The 19,561-nt window shown below is 47.0% G+C and overlaps 1 protein-coding gene across 1 annotated transcript in view; it reads right to left on the bottom strand.

Annotated features, from left to right (window-relative positions):
• Positions 1 to 19,561, bottom strand: part of LOC106594565 (formin-2) — a 137,514-nt gene that overhangs the window by 101,800 nt on the left and 16,153 nt on the right. The window contains exons 3-6 of the mRNA XM_082978787.1: positions 19,285 to 19,457; positions 9,919 to 10,075; positions 4,207 to 4,268; positions 1,067 to 2,556 (exon numbers count right to left, since the gene is read on the bottom strand). Coding sequence (XP_082834913.1) covers positions 1,067 to 2,556; positions 4,207 to 4,268; positions 9,919 to 10,075; positions 19,285 to 19,457 — 1,882 coding nt within the window. The remainder of the gene's footprint in view (positions 1 to 1,066; positions 2,557 to 4,206; positions 4,269 to 9,918; positions 10,076 to 19,284; positions 19,458 to 19,561) is intronic.

Below are 19,561 nucleotides of genomic sequence, written 5' to 3'. Positions count from 1 at the left end.
TAGCAGCTAGCACCCATTAACAGTAGCAGCTAGCACCCATTAACAGTAGCAGCTAGCACCCATTAACAGTAGCAGCTAGCCCTATTAACAGTAGTAGCTAGCCCTATTAACAGTAGTAGCTAGCCAGTTAGCCCTTTTGACTTGCTATCTACACACTTGGCTTGCTATCTACACAAACGTATGTATTGTAGGCAGGTAAACATGCCAAAATTAATACAGTATGGATTTAACATATCAAGATTAAAATATTGAGAGACATGAAATGGGCAACATCAGTAGCTATTCAGTTAGCATGCGATTGCTTTAGCTCAAATAATGTCCGCCATTGATTTCAAGAAACGTTGCGTAGTTGTTTACGCGTACTCGGCATTTTTCTGGTGCATACTTGGTTGAAACTTGCATTGATGCTTCAAAAACATGTACGAAATGGTAGAATGCATCTTTAGAAGTGTCCCTCCGTTTCAAATACTTTGATTTGGACTCATACTCCGATCCTCCTGTGCTCATTTTTGCACGCTCAGAGCACAGTAGTACGCATTTTGAGAAACACCCTTGTCCACACTGTCATAAATGCTGAACAGGATACTCTTTACGATCCTAGTCCTGATCCTAGATCACCACTCCTACTGAGACTCTTTATGACCTGTCATAAATGCTGAACAGGATACTCTTTACGATCCTAGTGCTGATCCTAGATCACCACTCCTACTGAGACTCTTTATGACCTGATCCTAGATCACCACTCCTACTGAGACTCTTTATGACCTGATCCTATATCAACACTCCTTCCTACTGGGAGACTCTTTACGACCTGATCCTATATCAACACTCCTTCCTACTGGGAGACTCTTTATGACCTGATCCTAGAGCACCACTCCTACTGAGACTCTTTATGACCTGATCCTAGATCACCACTCCAACTCTAAAGCATTTTTGAATACAGGTCCAGATGCTTATGTAACTAGCATAGCTGTCATATGATTACTTTTTTAGCGTAGAGCTTTAGGAACAACTGCTGAAATAAAAAACGTCTTGTTATTAAATACATTTGTATTGATTGATTTACTTTTTGTGTTGAGCCGAGTTGAGCTGTATCCTGGTCCAGTAGAGCGGCTTCATGGGTCTGGGAGGCTCCACCACTCCTTTCCGGGGAGGTTTCTCCTGCGCCATGCTTAGAGCATACAGTCCCATGGGCAACGGAGGGACCAGGGAGCCCAGGGCACATGGTGGGGGAGGGCCCATCCCTATCATCCCAGGTAAGGGAGGTGGTGGTGGGGGCATTGCACCCCCTGGTAGAGGAGGTGGGGGCATTGCACCCCCTGGTAGAGGAGGTGGGGGCATTGCACCCCCTGGTAGAGGAGGTGGGGGCATTGCACCCCCTGGTAGAGGAGGTGGGGGCATTGCACCCCCTGGTAGAGGAGGTGGAGGCATTGCACCCCCTGGTAGAGGAGGTGGAGGCATTGCACCCCCTGGTAGAGGAGGTGGAGGCATTGCACCCCCTGGTAGAGGAGGTGGAGGCATTGCACCCCCTGGTAGAGGAGGTGGAGGCATTGCACCCCCTGGTAGAGGAGGTGGAGGCATTGCACCCCCTGGTAGAGGAGGTGGAGGCATTGCACCCCCTGGTAGAGGAGGTGGAGGCATTGCACCCCCTGGTAGAGGAGGTGGAGGCATTGCACCCCCTGGTAGAGGAGGTGGAGGCATTGCACCCCCTGGTAGAGGAGGTGGAGGCATTGCACCCCCTGGTAGAGGAGGTGGAGGCATTGCACCCCCTGGTAGAGGAGGTGGAGGCATTGCACCCCCTGGTAGAGGAGGTGGAGGCATTGCACCCCCTGGTAGAGGAGGTGGAGGCATTGCACCCCCTGGTAGAGGAGGTGGAGGCATTGCACCCCCTGGTAGAGGAGGTGGAGGCATTGCACCCCCTGGTAGAGGAGGTGGAGGCATTGCACCCCCTGGTAGAGGAGGTGGAGGAGGTGGTGGGGGCATTGCACCCCCTGGTAGAGGAGGTGGTGGAGGAGGAGCCATGGAGTGACCAGGTAAAGGAGGTGGAGGTTTAATGCCCCTCTGTTGCTGCTGTTGGCACGTACAGACAAACGCTGGTGCGGCCTTGGGGGAGAAGGGTATGGGTAGGGACAGGGCCAGTTCTGGGGGGAGATTAATGGGACAGGAGGAGGACAGAGAGGACTCTCCTCCATCCTCGTTCACAAACAAGGGTGGCATCTGGTCCGGTATAGGCACTTTAAAAGTAAAGCTTTCCTCCATAGGTGACGTCTGGACAGACTTGGACTCCAGACAACAGTCAGTCTGTTGGTCTACATGACAGACCTCCTTCGCCATCCTTTCCGCAGTCTGTAGGTCTACATGACAGACCTCCCTGTACAGACTCCCCTCCACACCGCTCTCTGGCTCCTTAATGGTAATAATATCTCTGTCCAGCAGGGGGTGCTGTTCCTCCAGCTCAGCTATTTTAGTCCGCAGGTCCTCAATGGTCTGTTCTAACTGCTGGATCACGTTGACGTGCTCCTCTTTCAGCTTCACTGTTTTCAGCACTGACTCCTCCTAGAGAGAGAGAGAGAGAGAGAGACAGAGACAGAGAGAGAGACAGAGACAGAGAGAGCGACAGAGACAGAGACAGAGACAGAGACAGAGAGAGAGACAGAGAGAGAGACAGAGAGAGAGACAGAGAGAGAGACAGAGAGAGAGACAGAGACAGAGACAGAGAGACAGAGACAGAGAGAGAGACAGAGAGAGAGACAGAGAGAGAGACAGAGAGACAGAGACAGAGACAGAGACAGAGAGACAGAGACAGAGAGAGAGACAGAGAGACAGAGACAGAGACAGAGAGACAGAGACAGAGAGACAGAGACAGAGACAGAGAGACAGAGAGAGAGAGGGGGAGCGAGAGACAGAGCGAGAGAGGGGGGGCCAGAGAGCGAGAGAGGGGGGGCCAGAGAGCGAGAGAGGGGGGGCCAGAGAGCGAGAGAGGGGGGGCCAGAGAGCGAGAGAGGGGGGGGCCAGAGAGCGAGAGAGGGGGGGGCCAGAGAGCGAGAGAGGGGGGGCCAGAGAGCGAGAGAGGGGGGGCCAGAGAGCGAGAGAGGGGGGGCCAGAGAGCGGGGGCCAGAGAGCGAGAGAGGGGGGGCCAGAGAGCGGGGGCCAGAGAGCGAGAGAGGGGGGGCCAGAGAGCGGGGGCCAGAGAGCGAGAGAGGGGGGGCCAGAGAGGGGGGGCCAGAGAGCGAGAGAGGGGGGGCCAGAGAGCGAGAGAGGGGGGGCCAGAGAGCGAGAGAGGGGGGGCCAGAGAGCGAGAGAGGGGGGGCCAGAGAGCGAGAGAGGGGGGGCCAGAGAGCGAGAGAGGGGGGGCCAGAGAGCGAGAGAGGGGGGGCCAGAGCGCGAGAGAGGGGGGGCCAGAGCGCGAGAGAGGGGGGGCCAGAGCGCGAGAGAGGGGGGGCCAGAGCGCGAGAGAGGGGGGGCCAGAGCGCGAGAGAGGGGGGGCCAGAGCGCGAGAGAGGGGGGGCCAGAGCGCGAGAGAGGGGGGGCCAGAGCGCGAGAGAGGGGGGGCCAGAGCGCGAGAGAGGGGGGGCCAGAGCGCGAGAGAGGGGGCCAGAGCGCGAGAGAGGGGGCCAGAGCGCGAGAGAGGGGGCCAGAGCGCGAGAGAGGGGGCCAGAGCGCGAGAGAGGGGGCCAGAGCGCGAGAGAGGGGGCCAGAGAGCGAGAGAGGGGGCCAGAGAGCGAGAGAGGGGGCCAGAGAGCGAGAGAGGGGGGGCCAGAGAGCGAGAGAGGGGGGGCCAGAGAGCGAGAGGAAACAGTGTTCATATAAACATTTAAAGCAATATGTTAACTGTTTCAGAACCTCAATGAGAACAATGTTATATTCAAGATATTCTTTGTTAGAGGCAGAGCTTCTTGGAGAGGAGCTCAATGACTTCATATGGAACAAGACAAGATGGCGGCTTTCAAAAGGACAATACTTCAACAACAAGGAGCATCTCTAGGAGATATGGATGATAGTGGATGCTGCCCCCTTGTGGTTAAATCAGGCGAAGGAGGCCAGGGCTATTCAGGATAAATGTTGGACTAGATATACGATGCTATTCTCTCCAAAGGGAAAGACTTTACAGTCCTATAGATAAGCTCTCAGGTAAGGTTGGATGATTCCCTACTGATTTTGGAAATCGGTACTTTGCAAACTTAGTCTGAAAGTAGGGTGACAGACCTGAAGTTGGCCGACTTCTTCTCTCTGATGTCTCTTCAGCCCCAGGATGGCTGCCTGGTGTTCTGTAGTAAAAGAGAGACAGGATACTTCTATATTATCACTACCAGAATACAACCACACACGGTCAACTAGACCAGACCACATTCTTACTGGATGATATGTGACGATACAATGATTACTTCAATTCATAATCCTTACCATCATGCATTGTTTTTTTTTCTTAGAATGAAATGAAAATTGACATTTAATGTGAACATCAAAAGCTGTTATGTCTAAAGCCTCATTTCATATCAAACCAATAGTTAGAGAAAATGCAACATTACATTTAGCAGCCAGTTTTTTTAGGTGTCAGACTCAGCAACAAGGAAAGACGACGGGACGTTTGTCGTCGTCGTCGGGACGTTTGTCGTCGGGACGTTTGTCGTCGTCGGACAGACGACGGGACGTTTGTCGTCGTCGGACAGACGACGGGACGTTTGTCGTCGTCGGACAGACGACGGGACGTTTGTCGGGGGACAGACGACGGGACGTTTGTCGGGGGACAGACGACGGGACGTTTGTCGGGGGACAGACGACGGGACGTTTGTCGGGGGACAGAGGGGAAAGACGACAGGACGTTTGTCGGGGGACATTAGAGGGTAAAGCGGTGCTCAGAATATCAATCCATCTTTGCCTGCCTAAGCACTGACTTAACGTTGCTATGCAACCTTGGCCCTTACAATAGCATGTGGGACTACAGACAGACAGCACACGTTAACTGACGAGCAAGGACAAAAACAGAGTTAAATGACCATGCAGAAACACATTCTCAATGTAACTTACCTTCATCGCCCTCTAAAGGTATCAGAGCATGAAAGAAGAGAGATCCAGTTTAGAAACAAGGCTTTCCATAAATCTACACTGTTGGGTTAAAATGAACACTAGTCATAAATTAATGCTAGTTTCAAGGCACAGAGATGCAACATGAAGCTCAACTCCACCCTGGCCGAGGGACGAGGCCACCCGCACCTCCACCCTGGCCGTATCTACATGACTAGTCTATACGACAGCCTCTACAGCATCTACATGACCAGCCTCTACATGACCAGCCTCTACATGACCAGCCTCTACATGACCAGCCTCTACAGCCTCTACATGACCAGCCTCTACAGCCTCTACATGACCAGCCTCTACAGCATCTACATGACCAGCCTCTACAGCATCTACATGACCAGCCTCTACAGCATCTACATGACCAGCCTCTACAGCAGGGGTGTCAAACTCAAATACCCAGTGGGCCAAAATGTAAAACCTGAACAAAGTCGCGGGCCAACATTGAACCTTTTAATATGGACCCAAACAAGCTTATTACCATACAATATATACAATATATAATTTAATAGTGGAGACATGCAAAATCGAATTTCAAATGAAAAAAAACAACGGCATTCATTTATTAAATAAATAAAATGTAAATAAAATCGTATGCCTCTTTTCTATTTGCAGCCTTCTGATTTAAATACCAAAATAAACTTTTCCCACTGGCTAATAATTTTACAAATAAAATGATAATAAATCAACCAACCATTCAAGCCCATACCTTGTAGCAAGAAAAAGTGCACAAAGAAAACATTAATTATTGCACACTGATCTAATCTGATGTGCCCAAGCCAGATACCTGGCATCTCTTCTTGGATGCTAGTTCATCAATGTCTGGGCTCAGGCTCTGAGCTGAAGAAATCCTCAGTATCGAGCGAAGGTGTTCATCAGTCAGACGTCTCCTGTGAGTTGTTTTGGTCATCTTCATCGAGGAGAAAAGTTGCTCGCATAGATAAGTGCTGCCGAACATGGAGAGCATCTGAGCAGCTTGGGTGCGGAGCTGAGGCATTGTGTCAGGGATGAACCGTGGAAACTGTGCGGCGCCCACAGCATCATACTTTGACTTCAGCGTGTCGTTGCACTGGAGTTCAATCAGCTCCATTTGGATGTTGGTTGGTGCATTTTCCACATCAACTGTGAAGGGATTACTAAGCAGTTCAAACCTACATTTCTGGACATCGAAGTCGGCAAATCGCCGGCTAAACTCAGCGGCGAGAACACTGAGTTTTTCAGCAAACTGCGCGCATGGGAACACGGCGGTAGAGATCTGCGCTTTTATGGTTTGGCAGCAGGGAAAATGGCAAGGGTTTCCTTGCAGCATCTGATTCTCCCACAGGCACAATTTAGTTTTAACCTCTATGGGCTAGGTGGGACGCTAGCGTGCCACCCGTGGTGCACTCCATCAACAGCAGGTGCATTTCAAGAGCGGCAAATTTGAATCCAAATAAATGTCAAAATTCAAATTTTTCAAACATACAACTATTTTACACCCTTTGAAAGATAAACATCTCCTTAATCTAACCACGTTTTACGATTTCAAAAAGGTTTTACGGCGAAAGCATAAATTTAGAGTATGTTAGGACAGTACATTTACAAGAGTTGTGTGTAATGTTTTGTCAAGTCAAAGACAGGGTCACCAAAACCATAAAACCAGCTAAAATGATGCACTAACCTTTTACAATCTCCATCAGATGACACTCCTAGGACATTATGTTAGACAATGCATGCATTTTTAGTTCTATCAAGTTCATATTTATATCCAAAAACAGCGTTTTACTATGGCATTGATGTTGAGGAAATCGTTTCCCTCCAATAACCGGCAGTCAAGTCAGCGTCACAAATTAAATAACTAAAATTAGAAAACATTGGTAAAATATTATATTGTCATTTAAAGAATTATAGATTTACATCTCTTGAACGCAATCAACTTGCCAGATTTAAAAATAACCTTACTGGGAAATCACACTTTGCAATAATCTGAGCACTGCGCCCAGAAAAATACGCGTTGCGATACAGACTAGACTAGGGGAGATCTAAAATCGAAAATACTATGTAAATAATCCATTACCTTTGATTCTCTTCATCAGATGTCACTTCCAGGTATCACAGGTCCATAACGAATGTAGTTTTGTTCAAAAAAGCTCATCATTTATGTCCAAAAATCTCCGTCTTGTTAGCACATGATCTAAGCCAGCCGGACTTCTCGTCATGAACGAGCGGAAAAAATATATTTACATTCGTTCAAACATGTCAAACGTTGTATAGCATAAATCATTAGGGCCTTTTTTAATCAGAACATGAATAATATTCAAGGTGGACGAATGCATACTCTTTTATAACGTATTGGAACGAGGGTACCCAACATGAACTCGCGCGCCAGGTGTCTAATGGGACATCATCGTTCCATGGCTCTTGTTCGGTCAGATCTCCCTCCAGAAGACTCAAAACACTTTGTAAAGGCTGGTGACATCTAGTGGAAGCAATAGGAAGTGCCAAAATATTCCTCAGCCCCTGTGTTTTTCAATGGGATAGGTTTAAAGGTAATACAACACATCAGGTATCCACTTCCTGTCAGAAAATGTCTCAGGGTTTTGCCTGCCAAATGAGTTCTGTTATACTCACAGACACCATTCAAACAGTTTTAGAAACTTTAGAGTGTTTTCTATCCATATATAATAAGTATATGCATATTCTAGTTACTGGGTAGGATTAGTAACCAGATTAAATCGGGTACATTTTTTTTATCCAGACGTGCAAATGCTGCCCCCTAGCCCTAACAGGTTAAAGGCCCTCACTGCAGCGTACATGTCTGTGATGATGCGCCCCCGCCCCTGAAGCTGCAGGTTCAGCGCATCGAGATGGCTCGAGATGTCACAGAGAAAGGACAGCTCACACAGAAACTTTTGCTCCCGGAGCTCTGCTGTATCCTTCCCTTTGGTTTCCAGGAATTGACATATTTCCTCACGCAGCTCGAAACATCTGTTCAGTACTTTTCCTCTGCTTAGCCATCTCACCTCTGTGTGATACGGCACGTCTGCGTATTCCGAACCACACTCCTCTAGAAAAAATTTAAACTGGCGGTGATTCAGACTTTTGGCTCTTATAAAGTTAACTACCTGTGTTACTGTGGCAATAACATGTTCCATCTTTAGGGCTTTGGCACACAGTGATTTCTGATGTATGATGCAGTGGTAAACAGTTAGCTCACCTGCACAGTTCTCTTCCCGCATCTTCTCCCGAACCATGCCCACCAGTCCACTCTTTTTACCGCACATCGCTGGCGCACCATCTGTCGTTAATCCAACGAGTTTATCCCACGGCAGCTTTATTTCAGTTACACATTTGGAAACCTCCTCAAAGATTTCCTTTCCTGTGGTTGTGCCATGCATTGATTTGAATCCCAATAGCTCCTCCGTAACACACAGATTTGAGTCCACTCCACGGATGAAGACTGACAGCTGAGCAGTATCAGATGCGTCGCAGCTCTCATCCACAGCGAGGGAGAACGCAACGAAATCTTTTCCCTTTTCCATCAGCTGGTCATACAGATTGGTGGCAAGATCACATGTGCGATAAGCTACTGGTGTTCCTGCTCAGGCTCACGTTTGAAAATGCTTGCTTTTTCTCTGGGCATACGAGGTCACAAACTTTCATCATGCACTTTTTCACGAACTCTCCCTCATTAAAGGGCCGGGCTGATTTTGCGATCTCTGCTGCCACTATATAACTAGCCTTTACAGCAGCCTCACTTTGTGATGTGGCTTTTTTGAACATATTCTGTTGTGAAACCAAACTTCTTTTCATCTCCTCTACTTTCTGGCTCCTTTGAGTCATGTCCAGGTCCTTGTATTTGTCATGGTGTTTCGTTTCATAATGTCGTCTAATGTTGTACTCCTTACTTACAGCCACGTTGACTCCACAAACAAGACAAACAGGTTTGTCTTTTACATACGTAAACAGATATTCTGCCTCCCACTTGTCCAGAAAGCTCCTGTTTTCTGCCTTTCTTTTCGCCATTTTTGGGAAGGGATAGCGCGCTGACAGTTGTAGCGTCTATGTTGCTATGACTACTGTCACAGAGGAGAGGGCGTTTCTGGGTCCTGTCCTGATTGGCGCGCGAAAACAACAGCAGAGCATTATGGGATTCGTAGTATTAGCGGTGAATGCGCTGTATAATACCGGCGGGCCAGCTCTAGTAGTAATTTGGTATTGTCTCGCGGGCCAAATATAATTACCCCACGGGCCAAATTTGGCCCGTGGGCCAGAGTTTGACACCCATGCTCTACAGCAGCTACACGACCCGTCTCCCCAGCAGCTACACGACCCGTCTCCCCAGCAGCTACACGACCCGTCTCCCCAGCAGCTACACGACCCGTCTCCCCAGCAGCTACACGACCCGTCTCCCCAGCAGCTACACGACCCGTCTCCCCAGCAGCTACACGACCCGTCTCCCCAGCAGCTACACGACCCGTCTCCCCAGCAGCTACACGACCCGTCTCCACAGCAGCTACACGACCCGTCTCCACAGCAGCTACACGACCCGTCTCCACAGCAGCTACACGACCCGTCTCCACAGCAGCTACACGACCCGTCTCCACAGCAGCTACACGACCCGTCTCTACAGTATAATAGCATCTACACGACTCGTCTCTACAGTATAATAGCATCTACACGACTCGTCTCTACAGTATAATAGCATCTACACGACTCGTCTCTACAGTATAATAGCATCTACATGACTCGTCTCTACAGTATAATAGCATCTACATGACTCGTCTCTACAGTATAATAGCATCTATAGGACTAGTCTCTACAGTATAATAGTATCTATATGGATGTGGTGAGGGCCCCTACCCTCTTCGGTGTACATGAGGCCTGGTCTATCGTCTCCCACAGGTCTGGGTGGGGGCCACAGGGTCTTCAGATGCCCAGGGAGGGGGGCCCGGCCCTCAAAGTGTTCCATGGAGTGGGGGGGCTGGCTGACCGCTGCCCACGTGTACAGCTGGTCTTGCTGGGGGAAGAGAGGGAGATGAGGGTAGATAATATGGAATACATGAGGACATAAGGAGATAAAATAGCATAAGGGGACAATAGAGGAGATAAGGAGATATAATGCTGTAAGGAGACAATAGGACATAGTGGTTCCTCATTTAAAAGTTGTGAGTTTACGCCGCAGGACTTAGAGGTAATGTGTGGTCTAGTACGGTACCCTACGTCCCCACGTCATTACTCCAGATCACCACAAGGGGGAGTTAGAGACCTGATTATGCTTTTGGGTCCTACTGTGTCTGACAATTAATGGGCGACATAAACCTAAGAATGTGCACGACTTCAGTATTACTGACTAAAAACTGTTATACTAAGGTTTTTATTATTTTATTTGTTAGGATATTTTTTTTCTCTTACTGTAGGCCACTCCTAACCGGTCACGTTGTACAGCACCCGAGTGACACAACGGTCTTAGACACTGCATATCAGTACAAGCTGTGTTGCTCCAGATGCTGGTTTAATACCCGTGCCGGTCTCGACTGGGATACCCATGAGATGACTGTAGGTTTTAGTTTTTTCCTCCCTCTAAAAACATAAATAATTCAAAATAACAAACTGTCTTTATTTACAAATTAGTAACAAATGTCTCACCCCATGTTCAAGAATGGTCTTTTTCTTGCTCATTTGAAAATGAAATCTCCAAAATATTTAAGGGGCATTGCATTAATAATGGCGCTGACTAGGGACATGTTCCAGCTGTTCGGTTCTTAGTGCCCGTCTGCACGTTCAAACTAAAACAACGTAACTAATAATGGCATCTTTATGCTTTCATTAATAAAATGATAAAAATACTCTTTCAAAATGCCAATGTTTATTTAGTTATAGATCCATAATGAATTACTATGGGAATAAATATCACTGGATTACAGAAATATCCTCCAATCCTCTAATTATTGGCGGAGAGTCACGTCATATTTTTCGATATACCGTAGGCGACGAGTCTCACTAGTGTACAGTAATGTGCTGTTAAAAGTGGTGGTCTTAACCTGTTTAGGATAGGGGGCAGTATTGACACGGCTGGATAAAAAACATACCCGATTTAATCTGGTTACCACTCCTACCCAGTAACTAGAATATGCATATACTTATTACATATGGATAGAAAACACCCTAAATTTTCTAAAACTGTTTGAATGGTGTCTGTGAGTATAACAGAACTCAAATGGCAGGTCAAAACCTGAGAGATTCCTTTACAGGAAGTGGCCTGTCTGACCATTTCTTGAACTTGTTTTCCATCTCTATCATTTACTAAGGATCTCTGCTCTAACGTGACACTTCCCACGTCGTCCATAGGCGCTCAGAGCCCGGGAAAAAACAGAATGTCGTCATTCCAGCCCCAGGCTGAAACACATTATCGCCTTTCTCAAGTGGCCGATCAAGGGACACTGGCTTATGCGCGTGACCCCGACCGCCCCCGCCTTTGGGATTTTTTCCTCTGTTTGCCGAAAAGGAGATTCCCTGTCGGAATATTATCGCTTTTCTACGAGAAAAATGTCGTAAAAATTTATTTTAAACAGCGGTTGACATGCTTCGAAGTACGGTAATGGAATACTTAGAATTTTATTGTCACGAATTGCGCCATGCGCGCGACACTTCTTTACTATTTCGGATAGTGTCTGGAACGCACGAACAAAACGCCGCTATTCGGATATAACGATGGATTATTTTGGACCAAACCAACATTTGTTATTGAAGTAGCAGTCCTGGGTGTGTATTCTGACGAAGACAACAAAAGGTAATCAAACTTTTATAATAGTAAATATGATTATGGTGAGTGCTAAACTTGCCGGGTGTCTAAATAGCGAGCCCGTGATGCCTGGGCTTTGTACTTAGAATATTGCAAAATGTGCTTTCACCAAAAAGCTATTTTAAAATCGGACATATCGAGTGCATAGAGGAGGTCTGTATCTATAATTCTTTAAATAATTGTTATGCTTTTTGTGAACGTTTATCGTGAGTAATTTAGTAAAATGTTAGCGAATTCCCCGGAAGTTTGCGGGGGGTATGCTAGTTCTGAACGTCACATGCTAATGTAAAAAGCTGGTTTTTGATATAAATATGAACTTGATTGAACAAAACATGCATGTATTGTATAACATAATGTCCTAGGGTTGTCATCTGATGAAGATCATCAAAGGTGAGTGCTGCATTTAGCTGTCTTCTGGGTTTTGGTGACATTATATGCTGGCTTGAAAAATGGGTGTCTGATTATTTCTGGCTTGGTACTCTGCTGACATAATCTAATGTTTTGCTTTCGTTGTAAAGCCTTTTTGAAATCGGACAGTGTGGTTAGATTAACGAGAGTCTTGTCTTTAAATGGCTGTAAAATAGTCATATGTTTGAGAAATTGAAGTAATAGGATTTTTAAGGTTTTGAAAATCGCGCCACAGGATAGCAGTGGCTGTTACGTAGGTGGGACGAATTCGTCCTGCCTAGCCTAGAGAGGTTAAAGAGTATATTGAAGTTTGAAGTAATAGCCTACAACTATTTTAGCACCGTTTCGCGCTGCTCTGAGACAAGCATGGGGACTGGTCTTGATAAAAATCTGAGATTTTTATGTTCACTTAATTTCCTTTTGGGTATTGGTTAGACTAGAATTTAAGAACAATGAGGGTGCAGAAATGTTATGCTCTTAGTGTAAACTTTATTTAACTAGGCAATTCAGTTAAGAACAAATTCGTATTTACAAGGACAGTGTACTCCTTCCTCCCCATCGGGAAATTGAACCCCAGTCCCCTGCGTGCCCTGCCAGCACAACATTGGGATTCTTTAACTAAACAGCCCAGTACTGTACTGCCGACCATGTTGTACAGCGCCATATTTTCCATTCCATCCTAACGGAAACCCAGAGGGTTTTTAATTTTTCTTGGAATAGAAACACCATAATTTTAATCAAATTAATTAAGCAAGTACCAGTCAAAAGTTTGGACACCTACTCATTCAAGGATATCTTTTTTTTTTTACCATTTTCTACATTGTAGAATAATAGCGAAGACATCAAAACTATGAAATAACACAGATGGAATCAGTTAAGAACAAATTCTTATTTACAAGGACAGCCTACTCCGTCCTCCCCATCGGGGAATTGAACCCCGGTCTCCCTCGTGCCCGAATTATCTAGTACAGAAATTATTGAAGGTACTTGAGGTCACCAAGAAAGTCTGGACATGACCTGTTCTCCCTTATGTGAGGAATTAGGCACTTTCCCATGTTTACTACAGTATGTACTGTAGGCGATGTTTACTTGTCAGACTGCACAGTAGCCTAATAAACAAATGCAGGTGGCTTATATCTTCAAAATGCTTTATTATACAAAATGTAAAAGCATATACTGTACAATACTGTATTTCTTCATCAGCATCTTTATGCTTTCGTTAATAAAATAATGAAAATAATCTTTCAAAATGCAGATGTTGATTTAGTTATGGATCCATAACGAATTACTATGGAATAAATCACTGAATTACAGAAATATTGGAACAACGTTGTTCAATGAAGGCAAACAAATTGTTGCTCGAGGTTAAATGAAATCCCCAAAATAGTTAATTTTTAAACAAAGCGATTATTATTAATTCATTAAGAATGATATAAAAAGCCCCTTAGATATTAATTTAGAATCCTCAAATCCTCTAAATGTAATTATTGGCGGAGGGTCAAGGCACTGAAAATAATATTTTTAGATATACTGTAGGTCCTACCATAGGCGGAATGAGTATTGGTTAAACTACAATTAGGGTGTGGAAATGTTATGCCCCTTAGATATTAATATAGAATCCTCCAATCCTCTTATGCTGTAGCCTTGACCGTCACATTGTACAGCGCCATATTTTCCATTACATCTGAACGGAAACCCTGAGAGTTTGTTTTTATCTCAGAATAGAAAATCCATAATAATAATCAAATTAATTAATCCAAATTTCTTAAAATCAATTTCTTAAAATCATTCCCATGTACTATGTTATTGCCTATTTAGTGCACTATGGGTCCTGGTCTAAAGTAGTGCACTATAAAGGGAATAGGGTGTCATTCTTCAATCATATACATCTACCAATCACATGGACTAATTCAATTTCAGATGCAATACTCTCAGCTTGGATACAGGCACCCACACATACACACTCATTTCAGATGCAATACTCTCGGCTTGGATGTTGAGTGCAACGGAAACTCCATGACCGCTAAGTGACGTCACATGCCGTGTGTACTCAACCATGTTAGATCGAAGAACAAAAAGGACCTGTCCCAAATGGCCCCCTATGGGCCCAGGTGAAAAGTAGTGCACTACATAGGGAATAGGATGCTACCGTACTTGGGACAGACACAGCCTTGTACATATTGCTTCCATGCTAACCTGCAGGTGCTCAAACAGGTTGCATTTCCTGCGGACGGTCTGTTTGAGTTTAAGCCATGCTAGGTCCAGTCTCCTCTCCCTCTCCTCCCCTCTTCCCTGGCCGTTGATAGTTAGTAGCTCTCGGACTAGCTCAGGCACCTGAGACAGCGCCACACACTCAGAGGCCCCCACATCATCATTATTAGCTAGAGCCAGAGAGGAGGAGGAGGAGGAGGAGGAGGAAAAGCTCCCATCGATCTCTACGCCCGACTCTGACATATTCGCCATGTCCTTGTCCGCTTTAATCTGTCAGTTCCTGGACAGAATATTCAATTTTATGGCGCATAGCCTCTGGACTCTGCTCTATGCACCACTCCTGTTTGGACCATGTAGGCTTTCCATTATCACCAGGAACACTGAGGGAAAATGTGGAGTTTGCATTTAAGAAAAATAAAAATCAACAAATCCCTCGAGGTTGTAAACGGTGGTGTTTTTTCCCCCTCTGCTCTGCTGTTCCTCTTCTGACAATACAGTGAGTTACTGCTAGTCAGGCACTTCTTTCCTTTCACCAGTCTGTGATCATGAAACTCCCTAAAAATGCTGCATCTGTGAAACTGCAGCAGTCCCCAGAAACATTGGGCGTCGCTGCCCTCCCCTCCTGTTCTCATGGTAGCTCTGACCCTGACCAGTCCATCCTCAGAGAGCCTGATATAGCAGACTGGTCTCTTCTCCCTGCTGTTCTTGTAGCTTCAGGCTAGTCACAGGGTTTGCAAAGGCTGATGGGGCTGCTTGCAGTCAGATCAGGTTGCTTTATGACTATGCTTTCTCTATACTGCTGCTCTGTGCTGCACAGGGAGGGGACGAGGAGGGAGGGCATTGGCAGAGAACAATCATATATTCACAGGTCAATGCCTGAGAGCTGCCCTGTCCCGTCCTCTCCTGCCTGTAATCAGCTACGGATTGCCTTACTGTTCTCCCATGACCAGATTAGGGCATCAGGCTACAATCTGAAACCGGTCACATCTGTATACCTCTGAGGAGCACATGAGTCAGGCAGGGAGGGAGCAGAGAAGTGCTGTCATTCTCTGTTATAGCTACAACATGCAGCAGTACAGTGTTCACACAGCTAGCCAGGAGGCTAGTCCCTCCAGAGAGACACTGTACCAACAGCCAGCCAGGAGGCTGGTCCCTCCAGAGAGACACTGTACCAACAGCTAGCCAGGAGGCTGGTCCCTCCAGAGAGACACTGTACCAACAGCTAGCCAGGAGGCTGGTCCCTCCAGAGAGACACTGTACCAACAGCTAGCCAGGAGGCTGGTCCCTCCAGAGAGACACTGTACCAACAGCTAGCCAGGAGGCTGGTCCCTCCAGAGAGACACTGTACCAACAGCTAGCCAGGAGGCTGGTCCCTCCAGAGAGACACTGCACCACCAACAGCTTGCCAGGAGGCTGGTCCCTCCAGAGAGACACTGCACCACCAACAGCTAGCCAGGAGGCTGGTCCCTCCAGAGACACTGCACCACCAACAGCTAGCCAGGAGGCTGGTCCCTCCAGAGAGACACTGTACCACCAACAGCTAGCCAGGAGGCTGGTCCCTCCAGAGAGACACTGTACCACCAACAGCTAGCCAGGAGGCTGGTCCCTCCAGAGAGACACTGTACCACCAACAGCTAGCCAGGAGGCTGGTCCCTCCAGAGAGACACTGTACCACCAACAGCTAGCCAGGAGGCTGGTCCCTCCAGACAGACACTGTACCACCAACAGCTAGCCAGGAGGCTGTTCCCTCCAGAGAGACACTGTACCACCAACAGCTAGCCAGGAGGCTGGTCCCTCCAGAGAGACACTGTACCACCAACAGCTAGCCAGGAGGCTGTTCCCTCCAGAGAGACACTGTACCACCAACAGCTAGCCAGGAGGCTGTTCCCTCCAGAGAGACACTGTACCACCAACAGCTAGCCAGGAGGCTGGTCCCTCCAGAGAGACACTGTACCACCAACAGCTAGCCAGGAGGCTGGTCCCTCCAGAGAGACACTGTACCACCAACAGCTAGCCAGGAGGCTGGTCCCTCCAGAGAGACACTGTACCACCAACAGCTAGCCAGGAGGCTGGTCCCTCCAGAGAGACACTGTACCACCAACAGCTAGCCAGGAGGCTGGTCCCTCCAGAGAGACACTGTACCAACAGCTAGCCAGGAGGCTAGTCCCTCCAGAGAGACTGTACCAACAACAGCTAGCCAGGAGGCTGGTCCCTCCAGAGACACTGTACCAACAACAGCTAGCCAGGAGGCTGGTCCCTCCAGAGACACTGTACCAACAACAGCTAGCCAGGAGGCTGGTCCCTCCAGAGAGACACTGTACCAACAGCTAGCCAGGAGGCTGTGCCCTCCAGAGAGACACTGTACCAACAGCTAGCCAGGAGGCTGGTCCCTCCAGAGAGACACTGTACCAACAGCTAGCCAGGAGGCTACACCCTCCAGAGACACACTAAGTACACCGACTCTGCATCCTCAAGCATTTTCATGACTTTCACTGTGACCATAACAACAAGGTGGCTCTTGTTACAGGTACCATCCCAGCCATTAGAGCTATGTGTCAGCCATAAGAGGACTGGCCACCCCCTCATAGCCTGGTTCCTCTCTAGGTTTCTTCCTAGGGTTCTGGCCTTTCTAGGGAGTTTTTCCTAGGCCACCGTGCTTCTACACCTGCATTGCTTGCTGTTTGGGGTTTTAGGCTGGGTTTCTGTACAGCACTTTGAGATATCAGCTGATGTAAAAAGGGCTTTATAAATAAATGTGATTTGATTTGTGTTAGAGCTCAGAGCACTCCAACTCAGCAAAACAATGGTGTTAAAATGTTCTCCTCGCAACCACAACGCAATATGGAGCGTATACCCACCCAGGGCTTCCAGTCAATTCACTCATTTGTCATGCAGTAATGTTACATAACGGTGTAGTAGCCTGTATTTTTTAATTTTTTTTAAATTTTTTTTAATTTTTAAACATGTTGTATTAATTGTGACAGCCTCACGTTTTACAGGTACGGCGTACCCCACCACTATTTATTTTTACCCGAGACGCCGTACCAGACCGCCTTACCTTTTCACTCAGGGGTGAAAGTAACAGAGGACTACGGTGTGCTGCAGACTGATGCAGATATCCAGCATGATGATGGTGATGCTGTGATGAGGTATGTAGAGAACAAAAGGCTGCTGGGAAATGTAGTCCAACCACAACACACTGGGCAGATGGTGTGTGTATATATATATATATGTGTGTCAGAGCTCTTTGAAGACACCATCACATCACAGCCAAAAAGACATGCCAACCAATCACCTTCTACAACACAGATTACATGATCCCCTCAAAATGGGAAAGTCTTAATTCTAAGAGACTGAACCAAGGGGGATATTTACTGTCTAACATACTGCACATCAACACAATGGGATAGTTACTGTCTAACATACTGCACATCAACACAATGGGACTGAACCAAGGGGATAGTTACTGTAACATACTGCACATCAACACAATGGGATAGTTACTGTCTAACATACTGCACATCAACACAATGGGACTGTTACTGTCTAACATACTGCACATCAACACAATGGGACTGAACCAAGGGGATAGTTACTGTAACATACTGCACATCAACACAATGGGACTGTTACTGTCTAACATACTGCACATCAACACAATGGGACTGAACCAAGGGGATAGTTACTGTAACATACTGCACATCAACACAATGGGACTGTTACTGTCTAACATACTGCACATCAACACAATGGGATAGTTACTGTCTAACATACTGCACAGCAACACAATGGGGCCATAACAGTTCAAATGAAGGATTTGAATTTCATCTGCCATTTATCAGATTAGTGATGGTAGTAACAGCAGCGTTGTACGGACTTACCTCATAATAAACATGAATTAACAAAGGATATAGTTATTAGGTATATACTATAGTACTCTAAACAATGATTCTATTTAATGGGCATATCACATATATAATTAATTAACTTGATTATTGCTGTGAAATTTGTTTTGAATTAGCTACATGGAGCAGAAAACAATAGAGTTGATGTAACTTAATTCATTTAACTAGGCAAGTCAGTTAAGAACAAATTCTTATTTACAATGACGGCCTACCCACCCGGCCAAAACCTGGACGACGCTGGGCCAATTGTGCGCCGCCCTATGAGACTCCTCAATCACGGCCGGATGTGATACAGCCTGGATTCGAACCAGGGACTGTAGTAACGCCTCTTGCACTGCACAGCTGCACCACTCGGGAGGTAACAGTGGGCCCTGAGCTCCAATCAGAGTTTCATTTGCTACATGGAACAATATAGTTGATGTAACAGTTGGCCCAGACCTCTGGTACCCGTCCTGCTCCAAACCAAATCTAGAGCACTTGATCCTAATAATTAAGTGGAATCAGGTGCGTTACCAACTGGGTGCGTTACCAACTGGGTGCGTTACCAACTGGGTGCGTTACCAACTGGGTGCGTTACCAACTGGGTGCGTTACCAACTGGGTGCGTTACCAACTGGGTGCGTTACCAACTGGGTGCGTTACCAACTGGGTGCGTTACCAACTGGGTGCGTTACCAACTGGGTGCGTTACCAACTGGGTGCGTTACCAACTGGGTGCGTTACCAACTGGGTGCGTTACCAACTGGGTGCGTTACCAACTGGGTGCGTTACCAACTGGGTGCGTTACCAACTGGGTGCGTTACCAACTGGGTGCGTTACCAACTGGGGATGGATTGAAAACCTACAGGAGGGTCTCTCTCTCGAACAGGGTTGAGGGTACAGGTGTAGGATAGAATACTCACGTGGAACTTGCATGGCGCAGTGAGTTGTGGGTTGGACCCTTCTATTGTCTCTCTGAAGCAGTCAGTAAAGGGTAGTAACAGTCCCATGGCCAGAATCCTAGAACACAGCTTCTCAGCTTCCTCTGGCTGGGCATCTTCCTGCTGTAGGAACAGCTTTTCTAGGAGAGTACGACCTGGAGGTAGAAATATCAATATTACTACAGTTAACTTCTATAGGAGTAACGATACCATCTCCTCTACCATCAGTACTGTCTGTCTGTCTCCAGTTCAGTAGAGC

This window comes from Salmo salar, chromosome 01, assembly GCF_965601325.2.
Source record: "Salmo salar chromosome 01, fSalSal1, whole genome shotgun sequence".
NCBI classification, from domain to species: Eukaryota; Metazoa; Chordata; class Actinopteri; order Salmoniformes; family Salmonidae; genus Salmo; species Salmo salar.
This window is presented reverse-complemented; position numbering and strand designations above follow the sequence as displayed.